General features: G+C 38.6%; 2 protein-coding genes across 2 annotated transcripts in view; both read left to right on the plus strand.

The window, feature by feature from the left end:
- The window catches only part of LOC118335160 (vimentin A2-like), an 8033-nt gene extending 4825 nt beyond the window's left edge, over nucleotides 1-3208 (plus strand). Inside the window, exons 5-9 of the mRNA XM_035671369.1 lie at nucleotides 1677-1802; nucleotides 2070-2290; nucleotides 2422-2465; nucleotides 2573-2658; nucleotides 2777-3208. Of these exons, the coding sequence (XP_035527262.1) occupies nucleotides 1677-1802; nucleotides 2070-2290; nucleotides 2422-2465; nucleotides 2573-2658; nucleotides 2777-2818 (519 nt within the window). The 3' untranslated portion in view covers nucleotides 2819-3208. The remainder of the gene's footprint in view (nucleotides 1-1676; nucleotides 1803-2069; nucleotides 2291-2421; nucleotides 2466-2572; nucleotides 2659-2776) is intronic.
- A 2144-nt stretch (nucleotides 3209-5352) lies between these two features.
- The window catches only part of pde1cb (phosphodiesterase 1C, calmodulin-dependent b), a 91555-nt gene continuing 77356 nt past the window's right edge, over nucleotides 5353-19551 (plus strand). Inside the window, exon 1 of the mRNA XM_035671476.1 lies at nucleotides 5353-5883. Coding sequence (XP_035527369.1) covers nucleotides 5634-5883 — 250 coding nt within the window. The 5' untranslated portion in view covers nucleotides 5353-5633. The remainder of the gene's footprint in view (nucleotides 5884-19551) is intronic.

The following is a 19551-nucleotide window of genomic DNA, read 5'->3' on the forward strand; positions in this document are numbered from 1 at the left end:
TACAGGAATCTTGCAAGAAACTCATGACTAACTGTATATTTATTGAAGATTCATCGTTAACATGATACAAACTGCGAACAATCTGATACAAGTATGACTTAAACCAGCTTAGTCGCTTCCTCTAATGCCAATTTGATGGTCAATCTCTTGTAAAAAGAATATTATGGTCAATGATGTCAAAATGACACTAAGATTAATTAATACAATAATAAGTCATTTCGGAAGCAATCAATAGGTCATTATTAACTTTAACCCAGAGCTGTCTCTGTGCTGTGATGAACTCTAAATCCTGACTTGTTATATAGAAAGTACAGCAACTCTTTGCGACTACTCTGGTCTATTGTTGGCTAAACTGGTCAAGAGTGAGCTTTAAAAATAAATAAGAAGGGGTTAATTACAGCTATTAAAGGACTTGGTACATATCTGAATAAAAGAAGATTATATCAATCTAGTAAAGAAGTGCCGATTAAGGGTACGACTTTTTAAAGCAGCTAGTTGGGATGGGTTAATAGACAGGTTGATGCTTCGATAAGAAATTATTGAAGTAACTGATGAAGATTGATAGAGGAAAAAACATTCTAAATATATATTTAAGTTACATAGTTTAAACGTCCTAAACTTGGAGAGCCAGTTATACCTATTGAGGGGCAATTGGTGACTAATTTTTCTCTCAATAGTAATAATTATTATGTAGAAGAATCTCATGAAGTCATTGGCTACTTAAGTTTAATGGGGAGATGTGCTCAATTAGAGCTGTGACTCTCTGGCTACAGTGCAAAGGAGGAACCTATGGTTCGTTCTATATTCTCTCTATTAGGTTTGAGAATAGGCTCCTCTTCGGCATTACGGAGGGCCTTTCTATAAGTTTTAAGAACGCAAAATTGAGCGATATTCTAATAATTTCGAAGAGCGCCATTTCCTTTCTGATTTCCTTTTTTTCTGCTTTAATTGGTGAGTTTGGTGGTTGTACCACGGTGCTAGTTTCCTATGTTTTAATAATTTCCTTTTTATAGGAGCGATAGAATCTAATGTTGTACGCAGTGAGCCTGCAGCACTATTAACAAGATTATCAATTGCGGGAGTGGACTAAGTTGTTATACGATCTCGTGTATATCTCAGACATGGCATTGAATTAAACACTGATGGAATCTCCTCCTTAAATTTAGCTACAGCACCGTCAGATAGACATCTGCTGTAGGAAGTTTTGCCTAATGGCTTATAATCTAATAATAGAAATTCAAAAGTTATTAAATAATGGTCAGATAGGAAAGGATTATGTGGAAAGACTGATAATGCTCCTTATATATGTCTGTAAATAGGCAACAAGTTCACTAAATCAATTTAAAAGATGATAATTTGTCAGCGTGTTTCCACTACCCCTTGTGGCCAAAAATCAGGTAGTGCAGGTTTAAATTGATTTAAAAAAAAAAAAAAATAGAATCTTTCTTTGTTTATGAGCTTTGAACATCGGATTGCAGTGAACACACTGTTGCCTTAAAACTGCTTCGGTCACCAAACTGCAGTGTAACGTCTGCAAGTCCCTTTTGTGGCCACATCTTTTATAATTTACACGCTTCACGCTATCTGCCACGTTCACTCTTCCTCAACCTCTGACTCATCATTTATTGAACACTCGATTTCTCAGTTCTTCATCCCTCTCTCTCTGTGTTTGCCAGTTTGCTGACCTCACCGAAGCTGCAGCCAGGAATAATGATGCCTTGAGAGTGGCCAAGCAGGAGGCCAATGACTATAGGCGCCAAGTTCAGGCACTTACATGTGAGGTGGATGCCCTTAAAGGAACTGTGAGTATGCAATTTTATGCTTTCACTGCAGTATACTGGATAATGATGCAACCCCCACCAGTGTTTTCAATCCATATGTAGCTGGAATCAAACAAACGGAGCACAGAAAGTTTAGAGCTGCATGCGTTTAAACAATGACACAGCAAAGAGATTAATATCCATGGAGAGATTATTTTCCCAGATCACCTTTGTATTTTGATTTTAATTTGAAACAAGTTATTTTCACTGCCTAAGTGTCATTCTGTTCCCTCTTGGCTGCCGTCCCAGAATGAGTCCATGGAGCGCCAGATTAGAGAGCTGGAGGAGAACTTCTCCTTGGAGACGGGCAGTTACCAGGACACCATTGGACATCTGGAGGAGGACATTCACAACATGAAGGACGAGATGGCCCGTCACCTCCGGGAGTACCAGGACCTCCTAAATGTCAAGATGGCCCTGGACATCGAGATTGCCACCTATAGGAAGCTACTGGAAGGAGAGGAAAGCAGGTAATGGATGATGCCCTTCAAAAATGTAAAAAGTGCAGGAATTTAAATCATTCACATTGTCCAGTTGACTGATGTGTATACTGTTTGAGCATTCATTAGATTAAACAAAGATGTACTTTCTCCATTTTCAGAATCACCACCCCACTGCCAAGCTTCTCGTCTCTAAACCTGAGAGGTAGGATCACATTCTGCATGTCGATTTTCCAGCAGCGTTAGTTTGTATTGATTATTATGTCACCAGTTAATATACTGTTAATACAACACACTATTTTTCTTTCTTAGAAACAATGATCGATTCCAAACCTCATTTTGAATCCACAACAACCAAGAAGGTTCTCATCAAGACCATTGAGACTAGGGATGGTCAGGTAGAATCCACTTCAAGTGATTTCCAATCAATGTAGTCATTTTCTGAGTCTAATGTAGTCATTAGAGCTCAGACTCACAATCCATCACCTTTTCTCTGTCCTCTGCATCCTTGTTCAGGTGATCAACGAGTCAACCCAGAACCACGACGACATGGAGTAATAATGTCTTTGTCTTTGCCAAACAATCAACTAAAGCAATAAGAAGAAACACAATTCACTGGGGCTACAAGCAAGCAAACAAACCAACAACACACAAAGAGCAAATAGCTTCTAAAAGTGCCTTTATATGTGATGATCCAGTAAGCCTGTTAGTTGACACACACTGTATTTTGCTTCCCTTCCTTTGCTGAAAGTATTATCTTTTGTCACATTTGTTTAGACACAATAATGAAATCAGCACAACATAGAAATTCTTATTGAGGTCTACAAAAATCTTTCTTTGTAACCAAAGTAGTATTTTTGATCAATACATTGCATGCACACTCCAGGTAACCTGTATGCTAAAGATGTCACAATTGCCTGTATGCAGCAATAAACCATCAAGACTCAATACTGTGCATTAAGTGTAATACTTTGTAACACCTGATGGTAATGAGGTAGCATTAAGCAAAACAATTCCTCATGTACGAAAGTGGACATGGTCATCATTTTAAGTAACACATGAACTGTGTAAAAATGTCTGCATTTGGAAGAAATTCTTTTTTTTTTTCTCAATGAGGTAAAAACATTACATGCATCAGCTGTTTCAGGAAGCTAACTGATTTGGGGACTAAATTATCCAGCTGTATTACTATGACTGCAATGATTTTTATGTTTTTGGGAGGACATATAAGACACTAAAGAATAAACATACATATTATCATCATAAATAGGTGGATTTAGGCTGTGGTAAAATAAAAAAGTGTCCTCACTGACAGTCAAGTTGAGCTGCATTATGTAAGGCAAGTAATATTGATAGGCTACTTATGATTCCCCTTCTTTTCATTTACTGCTTTCCGAAGGTGATTTATTGACACAACGTCAATAAAAACTCAACAAGCTTTATTAAGAGGTGTTTTTTTTTGCAGGATGGTTGTGTTGCATTGCATTAGGTTGTATAGGTGTACCTAATAAACTCCTAACTCAGTGTGCAGTGTCACACTGTTGGTGTTTGGGTCCCTCAGCTTCCCTGTTAGTATAATTACAATATGGAGAGAAATTACAATGTTAAGTCAATTAAGAACCAACATATATGAAAACCTAATTACAGCTGCTTAATGGATCTTTATGTAAGACTGTTTTGACAGCTGCTGTTTCCAAGGTCAAAGTGAAGCTTTTAAGCCGACATGGACAAGTAAGTATTCAGAAAAACATCTACAATTCAGTGACAACTGGGCAAACTCCAGCTAATGATGAAGATCATGTTACAGCTGCAGAACGCTACTAAACTGACCTTGAGGCAAGATTTGTTTGTCAACAACACATTAAGTAAATATCAACTGTAACAGGGTTAGCAAAATTAAATTCCATCGTTACAAAATTCAATCTGTCGCAGGCTGTTTGTTCAAAATACATTCAAGATGTTGTAAGAGCACTGATGTTGCATTATAATATCTAATGTGCTGTGACACAATGTAACTTGTAATGTACTGTGTTAAAACTGTGTTTAAGTTCAGTGTTTGAACTGAACTTAAACACAGTTTTAAAATATACTTTATACTTCAACTCCACTTCATTTCTGAAATATTTTACATTTGTCTGACAGCTATAATAACTTTAGATTAGAATTTTACCTGTAAAACACAATTGGTTCATACATAATGATGCGTCTGTAATAATAATCACATAGCCTACTATAATATATGATTTTGAAATAGGCAGTTCTGCTGCATAATTAGTATTTCTGATGCTTTAAGTGCATTTTGCAGATAATAGGCTACTTCTGTATGATATTTAAATACAACTGTGAATGCAGAACTCTATTTGAGTTGTTTAACATTGTTGCATTGTCGTGTAAAGGATCTGAATACCTCTTCCACCACTGAATAAGTACATACCGATAACATTCAGTAAAAGTGCAATAAACTTACAAAATTATGATCCTTCAAAGGTCAGAGGTCACTTGTCCAGAATCATATCCAGATCAGTGATGCCTCCCAATAAGATCAAATGTGGCTGTATGGAAAATAAGAGAACCTGTGGTCAGAACCAGTCTACAAAAGATCCTGGCTTATTATTATTAGATTTATGCAATAAATAAATGATCTTACTCTGAATCTACTGAGAACCTGCTGTACTTGACTGCCATCTGTCGGTGATTCGTTTCAATTGAACTACCTCCAGTGGTGGGACATGAATGCTACAGCAGGCTTTTGTCAGTAATGGCCAGAAGCTTCATTAAATCACATTTTAATTTGTTATCTTTTACTGACCTAGGTCAAAATCTCGCGATAGATCACCCCAGAAGCGTTAAAAACGTGGTTTTACACAAAAGGGAATCAACAGGTTATTTGATTATTTTAAACAATATTGTCCCCGTTTAAATCAGTGCAGTTTGCATTTCTGCTCATTTTAATAATCCGGGATACTTGCCAGTTAATTAATGTCGCTTGTTTTCGCCGGTCTGCCCCGAGAGATCCGGTGTTTGTCGACAGAGCAACTTTCTCCACGTGACGTGTCTGACGGAGGAAACGCAAGTCGAGGGAATATGCCGGCATGAGCCGTATACACTCAGTTTTTCGTCTCTTTAATCATTTTCGTACCTTGCTGTCGGTAAAACAAAAATGAATTTACAAGCTAACGAGTTGTGAGTGACAGAGGTGGGTGTGTTTTTTTGTTTTTTTTGTCTTTTTCCCGGGCGCTTTGTTTAGTCGCACCTGGCGAGTGGAAAATAAATGGAGTCAAGTTTCAACAGGTTTTGAGTGAAGATGAAACTCAGAGTCACCGGTTCCGACTGAAGCTTTTAAACCTTTTTGTTTTGTTTTGTTTTGTTGGTGATGGGCTCGGTGACTTCTGCTCTAACGAGGACAAGAAACGCGTTGGTGAAAGTGGGTTCCGAGCCGGAGAACCATGACCCGGAGAGGAGCCAGTCCGCCCCGGAATCGGACCGGGCCAAGAAGAAGAGCGCGCGGTTCAACGTCGCGAGCCAAACCGCGCGGCAGAGCTCCCGTCAGTCGCTGTCCGAGGTGCTGAGCAGACAGGAGTCCGACGGGGTCAAACAAAGTGCGAAGAAAAAGGGTTGTGAAGGTGAGTTAGACAGTTACTTGAAGGCAGGAGTCAAGTTTGTAAATCTGTGCTTAACTCTGCACTTTACATTGTAAACTTTATACTTGTTATTTTACAACACTGGCATGCAGTGTATTCATGCAGCTCACCAATGTTTGGCTTTAAGTCGATCACCACCTGAAGGTCGTATCACTCTTTTGACTTAAAGAGGGAAGGAAGGAGAATGGACTCCAATAACAAGTAGGTAAATGGTGATAGATGGAACTTTTCTGTTCTTCTCTCATGAAACTGACATTTCTCATGTGTTTTTGGAAGCACCCGGGCCTCACATTCAGCCGCTGTGTTACTTTATGCTGCACATCTCTGTGTTCAGTTCATGGATGTATCTGTAGATGAGAGCGAATGGTCACTTCAGAGGATTACTGTGAATATGCTGCTGCAAAATAAGGTATTCACTGAATGAATGCCGAGCTCTTTGAAGACCAGTCTCAATGCAACATATCTCCACTACCAAAGCATCTCTTTGATGTTTTAGGTGTCCCTCTGGACTGAAATAAGCAAATGACAGTCCTATTAATTTTAACACGTGCACATGTGAAACTGCAATTTTGCAGAGATGTGATATGGCGTTTTTGTTGGAAATACATGAATCGGCACAAGTTGTCTGGTGAATGCACACCAGACTTTAGGTGCTGGTTATGGTATGACATAATTGAAAATAGACTGACCGCAAGCTCCAATAATTTAGCTGTATCAACAGTGTTCGACTGCAGTCAGCCTTTTTTAAGGCTAGACAAGATGGATGAACATTTCAAACTAAGAATTTTGCAGAGTTGTGATATGGGAGAAACATGGTATAAAGTCTTTCCAGCAGTTTTCAGTTCAGTGAATCTGTGGGCAGTTAATGAGGAGCAGTCCAGTTCAATAGGCGGTGCAGCTCATCAAAATTCCCTTTAATTACTGTTGTAAATGCAGAATGTTCAATGTTTATTTTACAGTTTCGTCCTTTACGTTACTCAGTGTTTCCTTCAGCTCATCCTGTTTATGTTCAACTCTCTCCACCTCTGCCACCTGTAGTTCCAACTCCCCGCATATCTGTCCCAGAGGGAAATCCTTCTCCCTGGTTGACTCCTAAAATACCATCTGTACTGTGGCGTTTCCATGACCGTGTGACAGTGTAGACTCCCGTTGAGTTTCCTCCCTGGTCTCCAGTGATGATCAAGTGTGTTGAGAAGTCTCCTGCCTGACTCTTGGGTGACTGTACACTCATCTGCTTCCTCGTGAGGAGCAAAACACAGACATTTACCTCCCGATCAGCTTATCTGTCAGTGGTGTGATCTCAACTACTGCTTAGTTCTGAAGGTAGGAGATTGCAGAGAACAGTTTGACATCAGTTCTAATAACTTTGGACCATGGCTCGTATCTGAGCTGCCATTCCAAATGAGACCACACACCCCCACAATTAAAATGTTGGATTGTTTGTTGTGTCAAGTCTATTTCAGCTTCCCAGAATACATGACCACTGTAGCTGGAGCTTTAAGTATATATAGTCAAGTCCTACATTCAGGTGTAAATATAAACTACTGGAGAGATTCTATAATAATAGTGGTTTTGATGAGCTGCAATTACCCTGCTGTTGATTGCCATACTGGTCCAAGAACTAGGTCATATTCAGAGAGTTTCCTGTGGCGTACAAGGAGCTGGATTTGCTCTGTTAGCGGGTATTAGTCACACTGAATGGTACTTTAATATTTAGCACATTGGGAGGAGAAACGGTGGAGTAAAGTTGTGTTTGAGATTATACTTTGACTTATCTTTTGAGAGGTAATATTGTACCGTATGGGCAGTCTTGTAGAAAGAGAAGTCAGTGAGACGTCTTTCAGTTTCCTGATTCATGCTTCCTATCCATCAGAATCGTATGCCACCAAGCTTATCAATGCCGGCATTTTATCTGACAGTTGTGTTTTGCAAAACAGTGAGGTGAAACTTGCATATTCACTACTGGAAACAAGACAACTAGAAGGAAGGCACAAGAGGCAAAGAGGAAAAAAATGGTCCAAAGCGTGCCTCAAGAAACTCAAACTACAGTAACTTTACTCTTTTTGTACACTGTGTTCAAACCTGTGTAGGTTTGTGTAATGGTATTGGTATCAATTGAAACTATGGATATACCAATGTTTTTTGAGCAGAGAAAAAAACTGATTTTATGTTAATAAATCATTAACAAATAACATACTTTAGGTAAAATATGTAAGGAAAACTGGGAGTCAGACCTGGTTTTCCTGAATTTCCTTTCCTTCAGAAACATAGGCCACACTCCATTATATTTTGGAAATTGAAATTATTTTAATACAGCATTTAACATATTGGTAACACTTTTAAGTCTCCTTAAGCATATATAAGAAGTATATAAACAGCTAATAAATGGTTTATAACACACTATAATGTAATTGTATGCAGATATAAGGACATTTTAAGTGTTTATTAATGTACAGTATTTGTCAACAATCATAACTTCTGTTATGAAGAGACATTTTCCAGTATTACAACTGTTTTCCTACATTGTCAGTCCAGCATCTCCTTGTGGGTACCCACAGGAGGAGTTGTAGTTCTTGACAAATAATGGTAAACACTTAAATCTGCTAATCACTAACATTTTCAGAATATAATTAAGTCATTAACCATGAAATACTCATGAAGATCTCAGGAAGGCATCATGTATACATTTGCACAGGGCACTGATAGAAACAATGTGTGAACAACCCTTCATAATAATGTGGTGTAATAGGTGATTAGTGTTTTTGGAATGGCAGACTAATGTAGACTACTGCTACTGTAGTTATTACTATATGATGATACTTGCTTCATTCATAAATAAACAGGCATTAGCAGCCTGGAAATCTATTTTGTAATTGGATACCACAGTTGATCTCATAGGGCTGTAAATAGATAATACATAAAGGGGCAACACAAATCAATGAAATATGAACGCGTTCAAATTTTAATAAGACAACAAGCCTCTTGGGTATGTTGATCAGTGGCTAAAATCTGCTTTAGAACTGGTATTTGAGTGTGTAAAATGTAGTTTGAATAATCTTTATCAACAAAATCCACAAAAAAGTGATTGGTGGGTATGCATGAATCAGTGGGACATTGTACATCAAACTGTTGCATTTCTGTGGACAAAATGCTTCAGTTTGCACAATATTTTCTCACGTGTCACATTCTGTCTATAGGGAAATGAAAGAGAAGAATTTCTTCTTTCATGTTAATACAAAAGCACATTACTTTATCAGGACCAAGAACCAAAACCAAGCTTTGAGACAACAAAGCAACACTGAACAATCTATTACAAGCCCAGTGACATGTGATGTAGCTGTGACACATGTCATGAGACATGTCACAATTTAAAATGACATGAATCCAGCAGCAGGGGGGCCCCATATGGCATCCTTCATCTTCACATCTCATCCTTTCATCTCTGCCTCACAGTGGTGGGAGACCTATAGAGAGCAAGGAAAAGATGCAGGTGGAGGAAGGGAGGAGGCATAAATAAGGAACCAGAAAACACTAGTATGTCTGTAGTGTAGATTTCTGCAACCATGTGAATTACGCTCATATGCGACTAAATTGCATTTGCAAGTTGCATTCAATACCGGCATTTTGTGTCAGTACAAGAAGTCAAGTGAGAGATGTTCATGTAGTACAGTGAAAAGTAAATGTGCAGGTCAGGGAGGTGGGCTCCTTCAACATATGTGGCTTGGGTTCACATCTGCTGTCATACATCTGGTCAGTGTTGACATTAGTGCTCCCAATTTTAAGACTCCCAACCTAAAAGATACCCTGTGGAGTTTCTGAACGCAAGTGTTATGGAGCAGTACTTTATGAACGAGGTCCCTAATTGTGGTTTGACACTAATAGCAATAATAATAATGATAACAATACTGATGATAAACGTAATTTACAGGGTAAAAGCAACATTACTCATGGAGGTGTTGACCATATAAACACTAGGAACTATATAATATATAGAATAAGCTAGAAAGCATAAAACAGAGTACAAACACAACAATAAATAAAGATGAGAGATAAAACAATAATAATGCTGTAGAACAGAGAGAATAGGTGATCACAGGCTAGAGAATAAAAGTGTGTTTTAAGAAAAGACTTAAATGAAGAGATTGAAGAGATTTAGCCATCCTCATCTCCTCTGGAAGGTTGTTCCAAAGGGCGGCCCTGATGGCAAATGCTCTGTCACCTTAGTTCTTTAATCTGGATTTAGGAACCACCAGGAGATCAGCATTTGAGGACCTCAGGGCCCGTGACGGCACACGGGGAGTTAAGAGATCAGAGATAAGACTTGGGGGCAAACCATTCCAGGCTTTTAAAGTGATAATTAATATTTTAAAATCCACTCTAAAACTAAAAGGCAGCCAGTGCAAAGATGAAAGGATAGGTGTAATGGTCTCTTGTAGATCACTGTTCTGCTGTTCTGCAGGTGGTGGTGATGCACCAAGACATGCAGCAGTGGGCCAGTAAAGGCTAGCCAGTAAATACTGATATAAATAATGCAGGTTTCAAACTTTTAAGAAAAATCTGCTTTGAAAATGTTTTATGAGGAGAGATAAGGAACGCATTGAGCTTGTTTGTTAGACCTCACAATGCGTTTTGGTGAGTAACACTTAACGTCAACTTTGGCTCTTTACAAGAAAACTCCACAGGGCTCCTTTAACTGAGTTCCTTTGTCACCAAGTCTTAACTATATTTTATAATATAGTTGCCACAAGTGGTTATTGTAGGAATAGCCAATTGGAAAACACATGTTTCAGGTACATTTCGAGTGAATTTGTACGCAGTTTTTTTCTTTTTAATCCCAGAATCAGCAAATATGTTTGAATGTATCAGCACAATATTTCGTCAGTGTTGTGCCAGAGTTGTTTGATATGACATTCACATGTATGTGTTTTGCTATTAAAGAATAGCTCCATGTGAACATTCATATATGTTACAATACAATCAACTCACGTTTCGATACAATTCACCATAATGGGTTCACAATGTGATTTTATCCTGATTTCTTTTTACGAAATGAGGATGAAGACAAATTATGACTGAATTTGTTTTTCGCTGATAAAAATTGACAAAATATATTTTCTCTTACATTTTATTTATCAAATTATTTTATTTCTGAGGTACGGTATAAACTGTGCAAAACAATGCATATTCCCTCTTAGTGTGAAACAGAAACTGATGTCTTTGCACCCTGATACAGCAACAGACGCGAATGACGTTGAACAAGCAAAGTCAATTAGTGCCCGCTGCAGTTTAAAAAGAGTATCACGATTAATTTTTCATCTCAGCAATTTGAATCTTTACATAGTTGTATCGCGATTTAACTCTTAGTCTTGAAATATATCTTTAAATATAGGTTTGGTTTATTTGTAAGAGATGATAATACATTCCCAAAGAGGCTGTGTATTGTTAAGAATATTACTATATTTTTATATGCATTTTTACCATAGGAAAGAAATACATGCACATTGACTTCTAGTTGATGGTTACTAAAGTAACCATCAACTAGAAGGAAAGTAGAAGGAAAGTATCTAGCCCTAGTGTCTGAGATGTTCCATTGCTGTGTGGCCTCTGCGACCAGTGTAATAATTTGCACACTCTGCAGTGTCTCCAGCACTACGTGTGTGACATTTCCATCAAAAGAGCCAAATTGGTGTAGTTTTCTGACTCTGACCAAATAATACTGATTAGTTGCTTTGGTCGGTTTGGGGTGAGGATGTCTGGTGTGTGCAAGATGTCTGGTTCTAATCAAAAGGTTTACTTTTGTTTGCCCTGCTGACCTAACACTCACCCAACTGATTTTACCGCTTTGATCTGGAACCATGCTGGTGCAAAAATCATTAGCTAAACTATATAGCTCAAGACATTTTTTTCTCCGTTTTCTTCAGGGTCTTGGTGCAGCAGGATTCAGATGACAGTTCATGTAGCTCTCTGTTTTGTCAGCTCATTTCCCTCAGGTTTTCCAGTGCAGGCCAACATTACCCTTAAAGGTAGCTCTAATGAGTATTTAGCAGGGGAAAAGGCAAGCTCCCTGGCACCCTGTGTGTCTTAATTACATGACTGTGTCACTGTGGTGACAGTGGTGTGGGGACTGACAAAGTGTGTATCGTTCCACAGTCTAGGGGAGACCTCTAATGAGCTTGTTTTTCTGTCTGATTGCGTAGTTATTGTCTTGAATCATTTTGTGCTACTGGGACAGATTACACAATCAAAAAGCTTTAAAACTGATGTTATGTTTGAAAACATTACACAATAAAATTATGATTAAATCAGTTTATCGGCTTCTAGAAAATTAGGAAAGTGTATGAGTGTAATCCGGTTAGTAAATGTAGTGATTTTCATAGGTAATATATTTGATTTATCAACGTATAAATAATTATTATTATTATGAGGATTTGGGTGTGACTATTACTCACTACAAATAGAAATGATCACTGATACTAATTTGGTAAAAGATGCTATTTCTAAAATCCCAAGTTAGTCCTCACCTGCCCTTTATCTTCACGACTAATTAATGTCTATTGGTGATGGCCTGTCCTGGTGTTTGATGACCAGATCAAAGGTTGAGCGATACTCAATGGACATACAGAAAAAGCAAGCAGGTGTGATTTTGTGCCAACAATCCACTGTAGCATCGGTTTGTTAAAAGACAACTTTATTTCTAAAACAGTTTAAAAAAAAGGCTATGACAAACATCCCATAATATCTGGATGCAATCTGTCTCTTTTGCATTATTACAACAAGCCCTGTCTGCACAGATGTAGGTGAGGAAAACAGACACCATAAATAACACAGTAAAATAACTTAAATATACATACTATAAAACGACACTAGCCTGAGTGCTATTTGCCATATTAACCCCTCATCATCCTCAGTGTAATGTATGCCTCAAAGGTCTTCTTCTTCTTCTCGTTGCCTAGTGACAGTGACGTTGCTTAAGTGTTGACCCTTGAAGGAAATGGATCTTGACAAGGACTCAACAGATGTATAGGATACACCTCTTAACTACAGCTGTTGTACTACATGCTCCTTTTGTAATGTGCTGGCCTTAAAGCTGACATACATTGAACTATATGCTGTGTATGCTTGACAGGCGTGAACCTGAATTATTGGGACACAACAGCTTTGTTGTCATGCTGTATCAGCAGCCTTGAGGCATACCTTTCTTATTAAATAGGCTGAATGCAATGATGCACTGTGGTGGTATAAAGATGTATTGAAAACTATAAGACATGAATTAGAGACCACATTACAAATAATCATAATGAAAATAATGTATCAATCAATATAAAAATATTTAATTTAAAAAGTGTAATTGCATGGCAATTAATTACATTCAACTCAAAGGCATACTATGCAGGACTTTCCTTAAAAATAATAAAATGTATAGAGTAATACAAACATAATCCCTTTCAATCATCACTTATGACCCAGTAAACGTGTAGCAGTGTGTGTATCTGCAGAGACTTTGGCCTCTTCCTGTATTTTCTTATTTTTTTTTGTGTGGAATGTTTCTGAGTGTCAACCTTTAAGTAGAGTGCTCTATAAAAACGTAACGCCCAGTTTCCATCGTTGTCTCCATCTCTCTCCTCTGCTCCTCGTCTGTGCTATGGTCGTATAACTAGCTGCAGTCAGTTCTATTCACACAAAATCCAGAAATGTGCCAGCTTCCTGCAGGGTTGCGCGGAAATGTGGCCATGTTTATTTGTGCCTGAGAACGTAATCGGGTTGAAAACGATAACGTTAAAGAATAACATTTTATGTCTCTGATTCACTGCTTGGTTCTCGGTAACGTTGCTCTCTCCTCATTCATTCTCTATGTATCCTGTCTGTTGTGCTCGCTTAAGCTGGGGCCGAGGCACCAACTTTGAATGGTGCGTTTACGAACAGCAACAGACAAATCCTGCATAGTATTCAACCAAATGAAAATTGACCAATAGCATTTTGTCCGTTCAAACTAGAGACCTAAATGTCCATAGCCCTGGCTGTAAGGCTCTAATTTCATTAAATCTTATAATAGTGTCTCATTGGAGTAAACAAATGACTTACTTACAGTGTTGCTATTCGTAGCGCTAAAAATGTAAAGCTCATCCTGAAGATTGCATTAGAAAGGTGCTATGGGGTCATTCAAAGAAACATTTCGCTTGCATGGCAGCTATGAGGTTCTTGCTGCTATTTGATGACTGCTAATAAATAAAACAGTCTGTATAGGGAAAAGTAAAAGTTGACTTTTAACAAGTAGATTTCTGACCCTGTTGCCCGACTGCCCAGGACTCAAATAGATTGCATGCATGGTGTTTGAAATAAAGGCCTTAGTATCCTGTCCCCCACAGAGGACAAATATGGATGGCTGGGTCTTGGTAGGTTGTCCTGTTGGAAGCATGAATGTGCTCAGCAAGTCTCAATCTGCCTAACTTTTGTCCTCATTGTAGCACTGAGGAAAGGTCAGGGGGTCACCAAATACATGAGGGTTAGTTCTCTGGGGACTATGAATATCCACAGCAAACATAATGGAAATCTAACTCATTCATACCTCGTGTGCAAACTTAACAGCTTGACCCATAGGTGAAGCTAGACAAACTTATCCACCTTATCTATTATGCAAAATGGAAAGTGTTTTTCCTTGGGAGAGTTTATAATTAATTTGCCCAGAAAATTGTGATATTTCTTGAGAGCTAGTGGGCAACCATAAATGTCCCTGAATGTAAGAATCTTGCAGTTGACCATGGTGTTATAAACAGACTGACAAACTGCTGAATGCTTATATACAATGAGGCTTTTCACACAATGTTCTGTGAAAAGCCTGCATTGCCACAGTTTACAAGGTAAAATATAAAATTGCAGAACATCATGTAGCCTTCTAAAGCATAAAAGCAGAGGCTCACTCCTTCAGTTAAGTGTATTATGTAATCTGCTCTCTAACGTCTATAACCCAAATGCATTTAACAGGAAGCTTTGAGCATACTGCAGCAACGTTTAAATATGATATAGGCACTTAAACAGACACCTATTAGAATAAACTGTCAAAGAAACTCTTGCCACCTTTCTACTTCTTTAATTAATGTCCTGGGTAATTACACACAGTATTTTAGACTCTGCATTCAAGGATTAATTTAATATTAGTGTCAGGACTCTGCAATAGTATTATGATATCATTAATCATATTGACATAACTGTGGTCTCAACAGGCTATTCTTATTTAAATGTGGAAAACAAGGGCTTAAAAGGCACATTGTAACCAATCTGAGCCTTTAAAACAAATAGTAACCTGGGAGTCTACTGATAAAGGTAAAGAATAATACAGTTGCTATATTCCCACACATGCCCTCATTAACATAAAAGCTACCCTGGAATAGGCAGGCACTTGATGTTGCTCTGTGAGACTGTTACAAAATTAGGATCCTCACAAATTGCTACATACAGTGTGAATTGGAGGCTGGGGAGAGCAGGCTGACAGTAGAAGGAGAGGATAAAGAGCTCTTACTGTAGCTCGCAAAACAAAATGAGATGGAGTGTAATTATCTAACAAGTGTATAATGTGTCCACTGGAACTGCACAGAGTGACTCAAACTGGCTCTGGCATAATTGGATAGATCTCCTGATTGTGATCGGTTTCCTTTTCCTCAGACACCTTAACTACATCACAAAGAACTCATGCATTAATTACTGTAAATAGTACTACTCTGACCTTATTTGTGTGCCGATTGTCTTTGTTTGACAGATCAAGGATTTTTTTTAAACTGGTGGACACTCACCCTTTGAGGATTACACTTATTTCAATGTTTGATCACTCACCAGAGTATATTTGCAATGCAGATTTTTGAAGTACTGTAGGTGTTACCACTGAGATTTGTAGCCACACAGACATCGTGTAGCATTTAACAGTTTATTAAACTGGGGATGTGTTAAATGCTTCCAAATCCCCCGTCTTTGCTATCATATTGCTTAGATTATATTGCACTGAAGATAAGAGGACCTATTAGATATTACAGTTAAGTAAATTACATATACATAACTTTATGTTTCTTATAATCCAAAATTGGTGCATTCATAGGGGAACATAACAAACAACAGCAAAGCTACAACAACTAAAAACAAAACAAAAACACCCTTACCTTGTAAAACATGTATTTTTGAGCTGTTGAAACACATCAATGCTGGCGTTAAAATGATTATTACCAGATTTATGAAAATCAGCATTTTGTCAGTTAAAAATGGCTCAACACGTCCTTTACTGTTTTAAATCACCCTGAGCTATGTAAGTCCAATGCCAAGATAAAGTCAACCATTTGGGGTGAATATGTGCAACTGCTGCACTCATTTTCAAATATATGCTGATCGCGATGCATCATTCACAGCAGTTTATGTTAACTCGCTACTTAGTATTTTTTTATTCTGGTGCAGTAGTTTGGACCTGCTTTAGATGGCTGTAGATGCACCCACAGACTGCAGTGTTTATCTTGATCCCTCACACTGACAGTCTCTCTCTGAGCCACTACAATACAGGTCCCACACAAAATCTTTTACAAAAGGCTGCTAATGCACTTTGAGTGACTGTAAAATCTCCAGCAGACTCTCTGTTTCCAGTGTGGACACGGACAGTCTGACAGCAGCTGCTCTTTAGCTCTGACTACCAGCTCGCTGTTTCTGCTGCACTGCTGTGGTCAGTCTGCGTCAAGGCCACGTCCTCTAAAGTCAATGTCCTTTGCAGATCTCTGACACATTTTTGTAAATTTGCTAAGAGGTAGGGAGCTAGCGGAATTGAAGGGTGTAGGTACACTTTAATTACTAAAATGAATCATGAATTGCATCATGACCCAATCAACAAAACAGAGAGAAAATAATTGAATAAAAACAAGAAACTGAGACATAGCTTGACAATAGTTTTTGTATTGGCTGTTGTGTTTCAACCAGTTTTTAAATTCACCAAGAGGATTTCTATTTTTACATTTACATGAATCAATGTGATATTTAGTCACAATGGTAACATTAACCATGACAGATATTTCTTAAGAGAGATTATTGGCATAAGCTAGAATTTGGAGTAAGTACCATGGTGGGATAATTTTAATTTTGAGACTTAACAAATTATGCAGGCTCAGCTGAAATTATGATGCGACCGAACATGAATAGAAAATGTGTTTAATATAAATTACATAATTGATTGTGGCTGTTATCAGAAAATTATAAAGAACAGAGAGGGAAAAGAGAAGACCGAACAGACCAATATTAGCTGGTGATGGCTTTCTGCTAGTGCACTAGTGATTTGTACATGAATTAAGTATGAAGTGACAAAAGACATTATGTCATCTGATCTGTATGTGTGCTGTAAATAGGCACCATCTATTGGATTCAAGAGATGGTGTGAGAACAGGTCAGCAGCCTTCATAAAGAGCACTCACAGACACTAATCAGGAGGGAAAATGAAACACGAAATATTCCATAGCTAAATGTCAGATGGTGCTAATAAGAGGAGCTTTTTATCCTTTGTTGGTCTGGTGTGTGCAGGTATGTGTGTTTATGTGCATAGGTGAACAGATGCGTATTGGGTAAAGGAAAGGTAGTTTAAATAAGCACAAAGGCAGGATTCCTTCCAGGATGACACTCAATAAGGAAAAAAGCAGTGTCCCTGCTCCAGTGTCATTTGCAGTGATGAACAGGCAATTACTGTGAATGTAACCATTCAACTGGGTACCGTAGAGCTTGATTTTTTTCTTTCAAAGAACAGTATGCATGCTGTTAATGGGCTTCATCTTCCTGTGCCTGAGTAAATAACTCCTGCAAAATGAAAAGCAGTGGCATTGATGTAATGACTAGTTTGGACTCAATACACATAATCACTCTTGCTATCTTTCCCTCCACCTTTTTCTTTTCTCTTAGTGCCCGTACGTCAATTCACGTGCGGCAGAACATGATTTTAGTCCATTTTTGTGTGTTTGAGTGTGTTTTGAGCAAAGCTAGAATAGACTACAATAGGCCAGTGTTATACCAACTCTGAGCTTCCAATGCTTTTGCTATAAATTCTTGACAGTAGGAGGAGTCACGTTCATTTAAAGACCTCTAGAGATGTCCTCTCTTCCCATCCTCCACCACCACCACAGCCACCCACCACACACACCTACTGTACCTCTTGGGGAAGAGAGACGAAGAGAAAAAGCGGGGAGGGAGGAGTGGAGGGAGAAAGAGAGAAGAAAAACAAATCGAGAGCCATAAGCTCCTTGAAATGAGCTTGTTGAGGTGTGAGAAACGGAGAGAGGGAAAGAAAAGATATGTACAACAACGACAAGGGGGTGGCGAAGGACTTGAGAGAAATTCTCCAGCTCGCTGTCTGTAACGAGAAGTGGTGAGTCTTTGACAGTTCCCCACCAGAGCTCAGCACTAACCGGAGTCGGAGGACTACATTTTTTTTCTCTCCAGGAGGAGAGTTACCCAAACGAAACTGAAACAAGACACTGCAACTGACAAGAGGCATTAAAACAGATTAAAAGGTGTAAGGGTGACCGGAGGGTGCCAAAGCGATGGAAGCTGACTCTAAGAAGCACCGATTTAGGAAGGGTCGGAGCGCCACTTTCAGCATTGATGGCTTCAACATCACCATAGGTAAGAATTTGCAGGCTAGGCAGAGCGGGAGGAAAGGTTAAGAGTGTTTGCATGCGAGCGAGATGCACGAAAGTGTGTGTGACAGGAGCAGAATACATGTGCGAGAGAGTGTGAGGCAGAGCAATGAGGCGTTTGGCACCAACACAGCGACATCGTTAAACACATCACATTTCAGCCTCTCTGCACAACTCGCCACATTAGTCCATTTTACTGAAGTTGATGCTTGCCTCTGTAATGCAACTACACCATGGAAACAAGGGGGCTTCAGAATAAAGCTGTGTGCTGCTGACGTCACCATCAATTCATTCTATTGTCTTGACAACCGGAGTGTTGATGAACTTATGTGCCACTTGCCTTGTTTTTGTTGCGGCGCTTGTGAAAACTCTCAGGAGGGAGTGTTGAAATAGTGCTGAAAACAGAGCCATGTGAAGATGTTCTGTGCTGGAAACTGTGTCCTCAAACCTGGTGGTAGTTTATGAGAAGTTGTTTGACAGCTTTGGTGTGTACAGCCAAGTGTGATGATAAACAAAATGTGCTGTGTTACTCACATTTTCAGTAATCAGTAATTCAGTAATAATAAAAACTTAAAGTTAATACGTTTTTACCGGGAAGCTATCTTTGTTTCCAAAAGAAAACTTCTTTTGAAATCACTGACAAATTGAAAGTGTTCAGACGAATAACATGCATTTTGCCTTTGGACTTTCAAGGGTAATTCAATACTGAATCATATAAGGCAGAAAAGTCTCACTGCGCTTTTTACCACGCTCCGAGCAGTGTTGTCACAGCTGACAGTAAACACCTGCTGCGACCTCACTGGGTTGAGGCAAGATATCCAACAAGTTTCAACCCACAGATAGATTCGTCATCTTCAGTATTGAATAACTTTCCAATTTGGCTGTCATTCAGGATGCAGTAGGCCCGGCAATATATGGCTAGTTAATGTTTATATCTTTTAAATCATATTGTGGAATTGATTAAAGCTGCACTAATCACTTGTGGGCCAGATGACTATGTGTA

The sequence above is a fragment of the Morone saxatilis genome, unplaced genomic scaffold (assembly GCF_004916995.1).
Source record: "Morone saxatilis isolate NCDOM2014 unplaced genomic scaffold, NCSU_SB_2.0 Contig23, whole genome shotgun sequence".
In the NCBI taxonomy this organism is placed as follows: domain Eukaryota; kingdom Metazoa; phylum Chordata; class Actinopteri; family Moronidae; genus Morone; species Morone saxatilis.